The 15533-nt window shown below is 41.5% G+C and overlaps 1 protein-coding gene across 2 annotated transcripts in view; it reads right to left on the bottom strand.

Moving 5' to 3' along the window:
* igsf3 (immunoglobulin superfamily, member 3) overlaps positions 1 to 15533 on the bottom strand; it is a 370516-nt gene that overhangs the window by 136380 nt on the left and 218603 nt on the right. For both annotated transcript variants that reach the window (XM_061879134.1, XM_061879135.1), the window contains exon 4: positions 5704 to 6090. In XM_061879134.1, the coding sequence (XP_061735118.1) occupies positions 5704 to 6090 (387 nt within the window). The remainder of the gene's footprint in view (positions 1 to 5703; positions 6091 to 15533) is intronic.

Raw genomic sequence — 15533 nt, 5'->3', positions numbered from 1 at the left:
GATCGGTGCGGCGTCTTCAGTAATGCGGACGTTGTACCGATCCGTTGTGGTGAAGAAGGAGCTGAGCCGGAAGGCAAAGCTCTCAATTTACCGGTCGATCTACGTTCCCGTCCTCACCTATGGTCATGAGCTTTGGGTCATGACCGAAAGGATAAGATCACGGGTACAAGCGGCCGAAATGAGTTTCCTCCGCCGGGTGGCGGGGCTCTCCCTTAGAGATAGGGTGAGAAGCTCTGCCATCCGGGAGGAACTCAAAGTGGAGCCGCCGCTCCTTCACATCGAGAGGGGCCAGATGAGGTGGTTCAGGCATCTGGTCAGGATGCCACCCGAACGCCTCCCTAGGGAGGTGTTTAGGGCACGTCCAACCGGTAGGAGGCCACGGGGAAGACCCAGGACACGTTGCAAAGACTATGTCTCCCGGCTGGCCTGGGAACGCCTCGGGATCCCCCGGGAAGAGCTAGACAAAGTGGCTGGGGAAAGGGAAGTCTGGGTTTCCCTGCTTAGGTTGTTGCCCCCGCGACCCGACCTCGGATAAGCGGAAAAAGATGGATGGATGGATGGATGATTAGAGCACATATTTGTTGGTCACAAAAAAAACATTCATGAAGTTTGGTTCTTTTATGAATTTATTATGGGTCAACTGAAAATGTGAGCACATCTGCTGGGTCAAAAGTATACATACAGCAATGTTAATATTTGGTCACATGTCCCTTGGCAAGTTTCACTGCAATAAGGTGCTTTTGGTAGCCATCCACAGGCTTCTGGCAAACTTCTGTTTGAATTTTTGACCAGTCCTCATGATAAAATTGGTGCAGTTCAGCAATATGTGTTAGTTTTCTGACATTGATTTGTTTCTTCAACATTGTCCACACGTTTAAGTCCGGACTTTGGGAAGGCAATTCTAAAACCTTAAAGGCCTACTGAAACCCACTACTACCGACCACGCAGTCTGATAGTTTATATATCAATGATGAAATATTAACATTACAACACATGCCAATACGGCCTTTTTAGTTTACTAAATTAAAATTTTAAATCTCCTGTGGAGTTTCTTGGTGAAAACGTCGCGGAATGATGACGCGTATAATGATGTGTGTTTGTGACGTTATTGGTTGGAGGGGACATATTAGCTCACCACCACTTACGGCTAAAAGTCGTCTCTTTTCATCGCATGATTACACAGTAATTTGGACCTCTGTGTTGATGAATCTTTTGCAATTTGTTCAATTAATAATGGAGACTATAAAGAAGAATGCTGTTGGTAGGAAGTGGTGTATTGCAGCTGCCTTTAGCAACCGAGACACAGCCGGTGTTTCTTTGTTTGTTGTGAAGCTTTAACACAGTGCGGGCAAGCGAACATGTTTCTCTACGTCAGGAGTGTCAAACTCAAATACAAAGTGGGCCAAAATTTAAAACTGAACAAAGCTGCAGGCCAAGGTTGAACAAATTAACATTTTAATAGGGACCCAAACAAGTTTTGCATTGAACATTGAACAAGCAAGGCTTATATACAGTAACTTTATAGTGACATGCAAAATTGAGTTTCAAAATATAATCATAATAATTAAAAAATATAAATGGGATATCAAATACAATTTAAATACAAATTTAATGCCTCTTCTTTTTGCAGCCGTCTGAGGTAAATATCAAAATATATTGTAGCGTCCCGAAATAGTTAGTGCTGAAAGGGATTCTGGGTATTTGTTCTGTTGTGTTTATGTTATGTTAGAGTGCAGATGTTCTCCCGAAATGTGTTTGTCATTCTTGTTTGGTGTGAGTTCACAGTGTGGCGCGTATTTGTAACAGTGTTAAAGTTGTTTATACGGCCAACCTCAGTGTGACCTGTATGGCTGTTGACCAAGTATGGCTTGCATTCACTTATGTGTGTGTAAAAGCCGCATATATTATGCAAGTGGGCCTGCACGCTGTTTGTATGGAGGAAATGCGGACGTGACGACAGGTTGTAGAGAATGCTAAAGGCAGTGCCTTTAAGGCACGCCCTCAATATTGTTACCGGGTGAAAATCGGGAGAATGCTTGCTTGCCCCGGGAGATTTTCGGGAGAGGCACTGAATTTCGGGAGGATTGGCAAGTGTGAGAAATGTTACAGCCAGGGGCGCCAAAAAGGGGGGGTTAAGGAGACAGATTTTAGGGGCCCATGATGGAGGGGGGCCCAGAGAGGCCCCTAATGATGATGAAATTATATGAAATTATGTGTTGCGGGCTATGTAAAGATTCTTTTCATGGGGCCCAAAATCCCTAGCGGCGCCGCTGGTTACAGCGGCACCGCTGCTGTGTAATTACGGCGGGCCAGCTGTAATGTTAATTAGATATTGCCTCAAGGGCCAAATTAAATTACACGGCGGGCCAAATTTGGCTCGCGGGCCAGAGTTTGACACCCATGCTGTACGTCAACCAGCATGTTTTTGGATGGGAAAATTGTGATATTAAGTCAGCTCTTTTCAGAGACTTGAGTGGAATATGCGTCCTCCTGCAGTAGCTGTCAAAAAAGACAGCTGTGAACTTGGCTCCTCAGCTTCTCTCTGAGACACTGGCGTGTTCACCGCAGCCATCCGACTTTGAGGTATGTCTTTACAATCTCACTAAAACACTATTAAAACAATAAGCAGATAAGGGATCTTCCAGAATTATCCTAGTAAATGTGTCTAATTACATCTGAAACGCTCACACTGCCGCCGCCCGGAGACGTCGCTTTGTATTTATTTTTATTTATTTATTTATTTTTCTAGTCCTTCATTATCAATATCCTCATCCCCGAATCTTTCATCCTCGCTCAAATTAATGGGGAAATTGTCGCTTTCTCGGCCCGAATTGCTCTCACTGCTGGTGGCTCACATTATAAACAATGTGAGGATGTGAGGAGCCCTAACACCGGTGACGTCACGCGCACATCGTCTGCTACTTTCGGTACAGGCAAGGCTTTTCTATTAGCGACCAAAAGTTGCGAACTTTATCGTCGATGTTCTCTACTAAATCCTTTTAGCAAAAATATGGCAATATCGCAAAATGATCAAGTATGAAACATAGTATGGACCTGCTATCCCCCGTTTAAATAAACATGCTTGTATTATCATTAAACACATTTAACTTGTTCACAAAAATGTATCTTTCATAAATGAATAAACATAAATTATACATATGAACGAGGTAGATCCCTTCCACTTGGTCTATTGAAAAGTAGCTCGCCTGCAGAAAAAGTGTGGGCGCCCCTGCTTTACCACTTTTGACGTGTGATGGGGTCACCACAGGGGAGAGATCCTTCTCCGTTGCCGCTCCTAAGATCTGGAACAGCCTTCCCCTCCACATTAGGTCAGCCCAGAGCCTGGGGGGTCTTCAAAACCCTTCCTAATACTGACCTCTTCTCACTAGCCTTTAACCTGAGCTAAGTCCACCCACTAGGTCACCATTCCTCCCCCCTTCGCTTTTTTTTCATTATGTCTTTTATTCTTTCAGTATTTTTATTTTGCAATTTGACTTGAGTGTGAATGTTGTTTGTCTATCTGTGTTGGCCCTGCGATGAGGTGGCGACTTGTCCAGGGTGTACCCTGCCTTCCGCCCGATTGTAGCTGAGATAGGCGCCAGCGCCCCCCCGCGACCCCAAAAGGGAATAAGCGGTAGAAAATGGATGGACTTTTTATTTGAACCGTTTTACCGTATTGCTTTTGCACTATCTTGTTTAGCTCAGTCATTGTTTATGTTCTTTGTTTGTTTTTGTTCTATGCTTTTTAACCTGTAAAGCACTTTGGTCCAATTTAAAAATTGTTGTGAACGTGCTATATAAATAAAGTTGCCTTGCCTTGCCTTGCCATTGTCCTGTTGGAACACTTAACTGCACCCCAACTGCACCCAAGACCCAACCTCCGGGCTGATGATTTTAAGTTGTCCTGAAGAATTTGGAAGGTTTTAGAATGGCCTTCCCAAAGTCTTGACTTAAACATGTGGACAATGCAGAAGAAACAAGTCCTTGTCAAAGCTGAACTGTTGGTTGGCGCCTTGCATGGCAGCTCCCTCCATCAGTGTGTGAATGTGTGTGTGAATGGGTAAATGTGGAAGTAGTGTCAAAGCGCTTTGAGTACCTTGAAGGTAGAAAAGCGCTATACACGTACAACCCATTTACATTTACAACTGCACCAATTTTGTCAAGAGGAGTGGTCAAAAATTCAAGCAGAAACTTGCCAGAAGCTTGTGGATGGCTACCAAAAGCGCCTTATTGCAGTGAAACTTGCCAAGGGACATGTAACCAAATATTAACATTGCTGTATGTATACTTTTGACCCAGCAGATGTGGTCACATTTTCAGTAGCTCAATAAAAGAACCAAACTTCATGAATGTTTTTTGTGACCAACAAGCATGTGCTCCAATCAATCAATCAATGTTTACTTATATAGCCCTAAATCACTAGTGTCTCAAAGGGCTGCACAAACCACTACGACATCCTCGGTAGGCCCACATAAGGGCAAGGAAAACTCACACCCAGTGGGACGTCGGTGACAATGATGACTATGAGAACCTTGGAGAGGAGGAAAGCAATGGATGTCGAGCGGGTCCAACATGATACTGTGAAAGTTCAATCCATAATGGATCCAACACAGTCGCGAGAGTCCAGTCCAAAGCGGATCCAACACAGCAGCGAGAGTCCCGTTCACAGCGGAACCAGCAGGAAACCATCCCAAGCGGAGGCGGATCAGCAGCGCAGAGATGTCCCCAGCCGATACACAGGCAAGCAGTACACGGCCACCGGATCGGATCGGACCGGACCCCCTCCACAAGTGAGAGTGGGACATAGAAGAAAAAGAAAAGAAACGGCAGATCAACTGGTCTAAAAAGGGAGTCTATTTAAAGGCTAGAGTATACAAATGAGTTTTAAGGTGAGACTTAAATGCTTCTACTGAGGTGGCATCTCGAACTGTTACCGGGAGGGCATTCCAGAGTACTGGAGCTCGAACGGAAAACGCTCTATAGCCCGCAGACTTTTTTTGGGCTTTGGGAATCACTAATAAGCCGGAGTCCTTTGAACGCAGATTTCTTGCCGGGACATATGGTACAATACAATCGGCAAGATAGGATGGAGCTAGACCGTGTAGTATTTTATACTATTTTATTCCAATCACTCTATCACAAAAAAATAAGAGTTGTAGAAATGATTGGAAACTCAAGACAGCCGTGACATTATGTTCTTTCCAAGCGTATGTAAACTTTTGACCACGACTGTAGATTTGCACTGATCAGTTTCAAGCCTGACTGACCCAGCCAAGCATCCTTAAAGGACCCTCTGGGGAGAATCCCATCATCCAGCATAAGGGAAACCTCTTGGAGGACCCTGCAGAGATGATCCCTTTTTTATTTCTTTGTAGCCTTATTTCATGGCAGTTAGTTCAGCCTTTGTGAGTCTACATTTTGCAGCTTTCTTACTCCCCCCCCCATCCCACCCGCTGCCTCTCTTGCAATAATTCTACATTACAGTTCCTTAGCAATCCACTCCAAAGGAAAACACATTAGGAGAAAGAGCAGCATTATGTGATCTGTACTTACTCACAGCTAACAATGGTGTGCAAGGTGAGTGGGATGGTCATTCAATAGCACTGATATATGAGGATAAAATTGCTCTTATGAATAGCTCATCACTCTTAGTGTAATTGACAAGTAAGGACAGGACAACTGAGCCAGTGGCTTATTACTCACTGAGCGGCTGCACCGTGATCTGAACATTGCGGGACCTCTTGCTGCGGTCGATAAAGTCTCCCGTGGGCGTCTTTTCCCGCTCCGTCACGCGACAGATGTATTTGCCGGCGTCTTCGGTGCGCAGGTGCTGCAGCTTGAGCAGGTGCACGTTGACGCTCTCCTTGCGCACCGTCATGTGGCCGGCGGCTTCGCGGGCCACGTAGTCGGGGCCCAGGACGGGCACGGCGCCGGGGCCCACCACGGCCACCGGTGAGCTGCTGAAGACCCACGACACCGAGAAGAAGCGCTCGGGGACGTTCTGCGCCTCGATGGCACAGCGGAGTTCCAGCGGCTCACCGGCCGTGAAGGACCGTCGCTCCGTGCTCACCTGGATGCTGAAGTCACGATCTGAGGAGGAAATTAAGCCGAAGACAACATTAAGTTGTATCTAATCTTGCTAAATACTTATTAGGATCACTAATTACAAATATAACTAACGAAATAACTATAGTAATAAGAATTGATTGAGACATTTATTAGTAGATTGCACAGTACAGTACATATTCCGTACAATTGACCACTAAATGGTAACACCCCAATACGTTTTTCAACTTGTTTAAATCGGGGTCCACGTTAATCGGTTCATGGTACAAATTAGGGCTGGGCAATATTGCCTTTTTTTAATATCTCGATATTTTTAGGCCATATCGCGATATACGATATATATTACGATATTTTGCCTTGGCCTTGAATGAAGTCTTGATGCATATAATCACAGCAGTATGATGATTCTATGTGTATAAATTAAAACATTCTTCTTCATACTGCATTCATTTCATGCAGAGAGGGAAATCACAACTAAGTCAATTGACCAAAAGTGTATTTATTAAAATTATTAAACAATGGCACAAACATTCATGTCATTTCCAAAACATAAAGTGCGAGATTGTCAGATACATTTTAAGTGTTAAATACAATTGAGCTGCATAATAGGAAATTAAATAGTATTTGTCCTTAACTAAGTGGTATGTTACTAAGGTTATGAAATTCTCTTCATTCTTTAGCGAGTGACTTTAAAAATGATGCTACGTATTAGCAGTAATGCCACTTTTTATAGCAACGCTTTTTCCCCCCACACTTGACAAATTACGGTTGTCTGTTCAACATATTCCCACTTGAAGCCGAACCACTGCCAGATGATGGAAACCCTGCTGTTTTTATTGGGAATTAAGTCTTCCTTCATTTGTTTGGTGGTAGCGGCGTTGTATGATGTAGCCCAGAATAGTTAGGGATGCATGGGATTCTGGGTATTTGTTCTGTTGTGTTTATGTTGGGTTACAGTGCGGATGTTCTCCCGAAATGTGTTTGTCACTCTTGTTTGGTGTGGATTCACAGTGTGACGCATATTAGTAAGAGTGTTAAAGTTGTTTAAACCGGCACCCTCAGTGTGACCTGTATGACTGTTGATCAAGTATGCCTTGCAGTCACTTGCGTGTGTCTGCTGAAGCCACATACAACATGTGACTGGGCTGGCAAGCTGTTTGTATTGGTGGTAGAGGGCGCTAAAGGCAGTGCCATCATAGCACGCCCTTATTATTGGACTTGGATGAAAATCAGTAGACATTTGAAAGAATAGTTGCTCTGAAATTCGGGAGTCTCCCGAAAAAATTGGGAGGGTTGGCTAGTTTGATGCTGTCAAGCGGCACTCATATAAAACTCGCAGCCCGCACTAACATTAAATGTTCATATTACGGTGCGGGCCGCGTGTCTGAGACCCCTGGTTTATACATAGCACAAAGCAAAAAAATAAAAAATACTCTGAATGCATTGTTATTTAATTTTAAATTTCAAAAGAGTTCTGTGGCGCCCATTGTTTTCTTTATTTTGTAAAACGGGTCAAAATGGCTCTGTGAGTGGTAAAGGTTTCCGACCCCTGTTCTATAAGAATAACAATAACAATACATAAAATGATAACAAAAACATATGGTTGATAAATGTTAAGAATTTCATGACATATTTTAGATTAGTGTATTTCAATCATTAGTATACCGTGAGATAGAGTCTGGTGTGGGAAATAATGCAGATTCACCTATTTGGGTTAAAAATATTTTTTGCAAACCAGTAATTATAATTTGCAAATAACCTGCCGTAGTTGAGTGTCGGTGTTGTCGAGAGCTCGGCAGAGTAACCGTGTAATACTCGTCCATATCAGTAGGTGGCAGCCGGTATCTAATTGCTTTGTAGATGTCAAGAACAAGTTGTGTGAGACGACGATGGTTTATTTGTAATCACAATATGCAGGCGATAGCGGGAGGCAGGGTGCAGGTAAAAAAAAAGGTATCTAATGCTTAAACCAAGGGTCCCTGCTATCACATGTTGACAAAAATATAACATTTACATAATAAATGCTGTAATAAATTAAGCATGATGAGTTGACTTGAAACTGTTTAATGTTGCACTTTTTATATGTAGAAGAAAGGTTTTGTCAATTTATTTAATCAAAGCAACAACTTGAGGCAGTTTAATGTGGATTAACGTGGGCAGAATTATTACAGAGTTCCCAATGTTAAAAGGATAAAGCCATTGTTTACAAATTTGGTAAATAAATAACCCAAAAATGTATATTTTGTTGTTTTCTTACTGTACCGAAAATGAACCGAACCGTGACCTCAAACGAGGTACGTACCGAAACGAAATTCTTGTGTACCGTTACACCCCTAATATATATATATATATATATATATATATATATATATATATATATATATATATCCATCCATTTTCTACCGCTTATTCCCTTTTGGGGTGGCGGGGGGGCGCTGGCGCCTATCTCAGCTACAATCGGGCGGAAGGCGGGGTACACCCTGGACAAGTCGCCACCTCATCGCAGGGCCAACACAGATAGACAGACAACATTCACACTCACATTCACACACTAGGGCCAATTTAGTGTTGCCAATCAACCTATCCCCAGGTGCATGTCTTTGGAAGTGGGAGGAAGCCGGAGTACCCGGAGGGAACCCACGCATTCACGGGGAGAACATGCAAACTCCACACAGAAAGATCCCGAGCCTGGATTTGAACCCAGGACTGCAGGAACTTCGTATTGTGAGGCAGACGCACTAACCCCTCTGCCACTGTGAAGCCTCCTATATACATACACTGTAAGTATATATATATATATATATATATATATATATATATACATACTTACAGTGTATATACAAAACGTTGGAAGGTTTTGAAGTTTTTTTAGAGGGCTTTGAAGGCAACAACGGTGACTCCCATTAAAGACATCTTTTTTTAAATCATATTTAAAAGAAAAAAAAATGTGCGTTCTTGTCTCTCATAGTGATTGTGAATGATAGGCAAAATTCCCAAAAAAGTGCAGTTCCTCTTTAATGCATCTTCAAAATAAACTGTGCTTGGAGTTAGACCATATACTTCAATTGTTTGAAGCCTCTAACCCTAAAAAAAAGGTGTTGCAAACTGAAAAGTCTGTACTCTCCACAGTTTTGGGTGCATCGCCTGAATACGAAAGATGGAATATTGAGGGGATTCTAAGGGACCGAAGTTGACACTGAAATTGTGTTGGAGCCACCGCGGAGATGCCAAGAGAATTGATATGAGGAAAGGTCGAGGTCAGAGTGCAGCACATGGCTGGGATAAAGTATAAAAAAAAACGCTGATTTTTCAGAGTGCTCTGCTCGCTGCATCTCGCCCCCCTTTCCTCGCTCCTCTGCGCTTTCACCTCGGCAATAAAAAATAAACCTAATTAGAATTCTCTCTAGCAGTGTGACAGGGAGTCAAGCACTCTCTCTTCCCTTCCTCCCCCTTGCAGGGAGCAAACGGATGCGAGCTCTTCCACTTATCCAAATTACACTCACTTTCTGCGCATGTGCTACTGCATTTGCATTTGCATGTGTGTGTGTGTGGGTGTGTTTGTGTGTGTGCGCGTGCGTGAGTGTGTGTTTGTGCTGGCTTTATTTGCAGTATTAATTTCCAGATGATGAGCGCGGTGGGCTACGTGTCAGAAACGGCTGCTTCGCCTCTCTCCGTGTTGGTGGTAGCCTCCAGCTGTAATTACGACGACTAACACACTTCCTGACAAACACTCAAGTAGAAATGTTCGAAGCCTCCCGTTGGTACTAAATTGGAACATACAGGAGCAGGCGGATGAGCAGGAAAAGGGGGTTTGGATCCATACGTAACCACTCATTGAAATGTAGTGCACGTTACGGAGAGACTGTTTACAATACAATAAAGATAACGACGTGGAGGGTGGGCGTGGTCTGCGGGCCTGCAGCGAAGCGGCGTGTGCCAGGACCGGCTTCATAATCAGCGACAGGTGCGTAGATGGCACACCCCGCTTCGCTGCAGAGCCGCAGGCCATGCCCCCCACCACAAACTACAACTACAAAAAGCAAATAATAACTAGAAGAGGCACTTCCTGAAGGAATTGCGTGTGAAGGTTCCAATGCTGAAGTTGAAGTGAAATGCTGACAGAATGTAGTATGAATGTAAGACTAGGTTGAATGTTGGAATTGTTTGAATGTTGAAGAGCTGACACAGAACTGAAATGTTAATGGAATGTAGGATGAATGTAAAAATGGTTTGAATTTTGAAATGGTTTAAACGCTGAAATGGTTTGACTGTTGGAATGGTTTGAATGTCAAAGAGATTGAATTTCCAGGAAAAACGGAATTTGGTTTGGAACTTGGGAATGTGTTGGTTTGAATGTCCAGGATGAGTGGAATGTGTTAATGTTGGAATGGTTGAAGGAAATATGTGGGAGTTGTGCAACTTGGAAAAATGTCCCATTCATTTCAAAGGGAACTTCCTGGAAATTTGGGAATTTTAGCTAAAAGTGGATTTTAAAAAAAATATATTAGGAGCATGAATGCCCTGAATGACCTGAATTGGTTGGTGTTGGAATTGTTTAAATCGGGCAAGAAATGTTGAAGTAGTAATTTCGGGGATATCTGGATTTTTTTTTTTAACTTGGAAAAAGGGTCATTTGAAATTCCAGGATGGTGGAATTTGTTAATGGTGGAATGGTTTGAAGGATATGGGAATTTTGGAAGTTTGAAAAATGGCCAATTAATTTTGAATGGATAAAGTGCCCCCCCCCCAAAAAAAAAAAAAAAAGAGTTATGGGAGATCCGGGATTTTTTTTAGTAGAGCACAATCCCTGCACAGGTTGAATATTTAGAAGTTGGAACGGTTTGAATCAGATGGAAAATGTGGAAGTTGTGGAACTTTGAGTAATGTCCCAGCGATTTCAATGGGAATTTCAGAAAGAATTGGAAATTTCGGGAAAAACTTGAATTTTTGGGGAAAATGTTGGAAAAAAAAAAAATAATGATCTGAATGGGTTGAAGTGGGTGGCGTTCAAAAATGTTCACATCGGTCGAGAAATGTTGAAGTAGTAACATGTTGAATTGAGAAATGGTATTAAGGAATTCCTGGGATTTCGGGAAAACCGGGAATTGTTCCAGTTCAAAAAACAACTATGTTTTTTCTTTCCTAATTAAGAGGAACATTTTGACGGTGGAACGGTTGAAGAGGGTTGACAAATGTGGGAAGAGTAGTCGCCAGAAAAAAAGGTTGGAAAAAGTGCTTTGGAAAATCAGGAATTCTGGAAAATACTGGAATTTGTTTGTACTTGAAAATGAGTAGTTTGAATTTCCAGAATGGTGGAATATGTTGAAGGTGGAGTGGTATGAATAGGTTGACAAATGTGGAAATGGTGAAATGCTAATTCAATTTAAATAGGAAAATGGCCTGGGAATATGGCATATTCCGGAATATGCTGAACACTTGAAGTTGAAACTGTTTGAATCGGATGAAAAATGTGGAAGGTAGAGCGCGGAGGAGTAGGAGTTGGAGAACAAGGACTAGGAAAAGGAGAAGAACAAGAACAAACAGAAGAAGATCAAGAACAAGGAGACAAACAAGAACAAGAAGAACGACAATAAGAACAACAAGAAGAAAAACAAGAACAAGAGCAAGAAGAAGAACAAGATCAAGAATAACAAGAACAAGAGCAAGAATAATAATAAGAACAACAACAATAGGGAGAACAAGAAGAAAAAGAAGAAGAAGAAGAAAAAGAAGAAGAAAAAAAGAGCAAGAAGAACAAGAACAAGAAGAAGAAAAAGAACAAGAACAAGAAGAAGAAGAAAAAGAAGAAGAAGAACAACAACAGGAAGAACAAGAAGAAGAAGAACAACAACAACAATAGGAAGAACAAGAATAACAAGAAGAAAAAGAAGAACAAGAAGAAGAGAAAGAAGAAGAAAAGAACAAGAACAAGAAGAAAAAGAAGAAGAACAAGAACAAGAACAACAAGAAAAGGAAGAAGAAGAAGAACAACAACAACAGGAGGAAGAAGAAGAAAAAGAAGAAGAAGAAGAACAACAACAACAACAACAATAGGATGAACAAAAAGAACAAGAAGAAAAAGAAGAACAAGAAGAAGAGAAAGAAGAAGAAGAAAAGAAGAACAAGAAGAAAAAGAACAAGATGAAAAAGAAGACAAAGAACAACAAGAAGAACAACAAGAAAAGGAAGAACAAGAAGAAGAACAACAACAATAACAGGAAGAAGAACAACAACAACAGGAAGAAGAAGAAGAAGAAGAAGAAGAAGAAGAAGAAGAAAAAGAAGAAGAAGAAGACCTTCATTTTGAGAAAAGTATCGAAAAGCACCAAAAAGTATCGCAATAACTTTAGTGCCGGTACCAGTACCAAAATATTGGTATCGGGGCAGCACTACATCACTGTATGTTTTGTGTTACTCTCATCACAGCACACAATCACAATGGCTGCTCTGATATCATACAGTTGTAATCACTGCAGGCAAATAAGATGCGTAATGTCATTGTGTTTTTTCCTTTTTCTGCTGAAGAAGAGGAACATGTTACAAACCAGTGTTCAGCTGAGTGTGGCCATATTAATTGTAACACAACTTTCAGTTTTACTCGTGGAATAATGACAGGAATGCATGGAAATCTGCATACTTTAGGATGTCAGACCCTACCTTCTCTCATCAGACAATCTTTCGTGTTTAAGCTACTACCCAAGAAGAGATGAGGTATACTGATGGCACAAGTAAGGGCTGATGACAGCTCATCATTCATCAGCGGCTCCCTGGGCTCTGCCTTCCTGATAGGATAATCAAGTTTTCATTCATGCCATTAATAAAATCCAATACATTCTGGAAATACCATCCCTTGGTCTTCAAATGTGAAGCAATATACAAATGTGTTGATGTATCAACAATAGGGTGCACGAGCAAAAAAATACAAATAGAATGATATGTCAAAGGTAAGTTTAGAATTTCCACCACATTATGCCATTAAGCAGGAAGAATGGATTCTTCCCAATATCTGGTACCATCGCGTTTCCATTGCAGAGTGCAAGGTCTACACTGCAAAAACTGAAAATAAATAAAAGAATGTAAAATGATATAATATGTTACTGCATTTGTCAGAAGACTAACTAGGAGCCTTTGTTTGCTTACTTACAAAAAAAAAGACAAGTTGTCCTGTATGTTCACAATTTTATTTAAAGGGGAACATTATCACCAGACCTATGTAAGCGTCAATATATACCTTGATGGTGCAGAAAAAAGACCATATATTTTTTTAACCGATTTCCGAACTCTAAATGGGTGAATTTTGGCGAATTAAACGCCTTTCTGTTTATGGCTCTTTTGGCGATGACGTCAGAATGTTACGTCAACGAGGTAATACAGCCGCCATTTTCACTTTCAACACATTACAAACACCGGGTCTCAGCTCTGTTATTTTCCGTTTTTTCGACTATTTTTTGGAACCTTGGAGACATCATGCCTCGTCGGTGTGTTGTCGGAGGGTGTAACAACACTAACAGGGAGGGATTCAAGTTGCACCACTGGCCCGAAGATGCGAAAGTGGCAAGAAATCTGCCGCCAGACCCCCATTGAATGTGCCGGAGTGTCTGCAGACATGGCACAGAGATGTATGGATAACCTGCAGATGCATTTGCAACGATAAAGTCAACGAAATCACAAAGGTGAGTTTTGTTGATGTTGACTTATGTACTAATCAGACATATTTGGTCGCGGCGTGACTGCCAGCTAATTGATGCTAACATGCTACGCTAAATGACGCTATCATGCTATTTACTGGCGGTGCTAAAGCAGACATGGCACAGAGATGTATGAATAACCTGCAGATGTGTTTGCAACGATAAAGTCAACGAAATCACAAAGGAGAGTTTTGTTGATGTTGACTGCCAGCTAATCGATGCTAACATGCTACGCTAATTGATGCTAACATGCTATTTACCGGCGGTGCTAAAGCAGACATGGCACAGAGATGTATGGATAACCTGCAGATGCATTTGCAACGATAAAGTCAACAAAATCACAAAGGTGAGTTTTGTTGATGTTGACTTATGTGCTAATCAGACATATTTGGTCGCGGCGTGACTGCCAGCTAATTGATGCTAACATGCTACGCTAGATGACGCTATCATGCTATATACCGGCGGTGCTAAAGCAGACATGGCATAGAGATGTATGGATAACCTGCAGATGCATTTGCAATGATAAAGTCAACGAAATCACAAAGGTGAGTTTTGTTGAGGTTGACTGCCAGCTAATCGATGCTAACATGCTATGCTAACATGCTATTTACCGGCAGTGCTAAAGCAGACATGGCACAGAGATGTACGGATAACCTGCAGATGCATTTGCAACGATAAAGTCAACGAAATCACAAAGGTGAGTTTTGTTGATGTTGACTACCAGCTATTCGATGCTAACATACTACGCTAATCGACGCTATCATGCTATTTACCGGCGGTGCTAAAGCATACATGGCACAGAGATGTATGGATAACCTGCAGATGCATTTGCAACTATATTACGTTTCCTTCCACCCACATTTAATGCGAAAAAAACACTTACCAATCGACGGGTTTAAGTTGCTCCAGCGTCACAAGATGCAAAAGTCCTGATCGTTTGGTCCGCACATTTCGATGCTAACGCAGCTATTCGGCCATGCTATGGCTATGAATAGCGTCAATAGCTATTCACTCAATAGCTTCAGTTTCTTCTTCAGTACTTTCATACTCCAACCATTTGTTTCAAAACATGCGTAATCTGTTAAATCCCTTAAACCGCTAAAATCCGAGTCTGAATCCGAGCTAATGTCGCTATATCTTGCTGTGCTATTCGCCATTGTTTGTTTACATTGGCAGCACTGTATGACGTCACAGGGAAATGAACAGTGTCTTTGCAGAGAGCGAAAAAAAGGCACTTTAAAGCTTTTTTTAGGGATATTCCGGACCGGTAAAATTTTGAAAAAAACTTCAAAAAATACAACAAGCCACTGGGAACTCATTTTTATTGTTTTTAACCCTTTTGAAATTGTGATAATGTTCCCCCTTAAGGAAGATTAAATATCTCAAATAAGGGTGAGATGTGCTTATTTTGTGTCTAATAAGATAGTTTTCTCACTAAGCAGATTTTATGTTATAGTGTTTTACTTGTTTTAAGAGTTTTGGTCCTAAACAATCTCAGTAAAATATTACAGCTTGTTGCTGAGATGCTATGACCTATATTGAGTAAAAAATGCCTGAAACTAGAATATCAACTGTTGCAAAGCTTTGTCATCAACACTCACAAGTATAAAACTACTACTTTAAAGTAATAATTTCTTATTTCAAGGCATGAAAAAAAAATCATGGCTTTGACATAATTTTGTGTCATCATTAAAACGGATGACAGCTAAATGGACTTTGCCGTTTTATTTTTAATGAAACAATAGAAAACACGTGCTCTTATAGCAGTACAGTCGGCAC

This window comes from Nerophis ophidion, linkage group LG19 (genome assembly GCF_033978795.1).
Source record: "Nerophis ophidion isolate RoL-2023_Sa linkage group LG19, RoL_Noph_v1.0, whole genome shotgun sequence".
Classification (NCBI taxonomy): Eukaryota; Metazoa; Chordata; class Actinopteri; order Syngnathiformes; family Syngnathidae; genus Nerophis; species Nerophis ophidion.
Note: the sequence above shows the minus strand (reverse complement) of the source record. Positions and strands in the feature narration are given on the sequence as shown.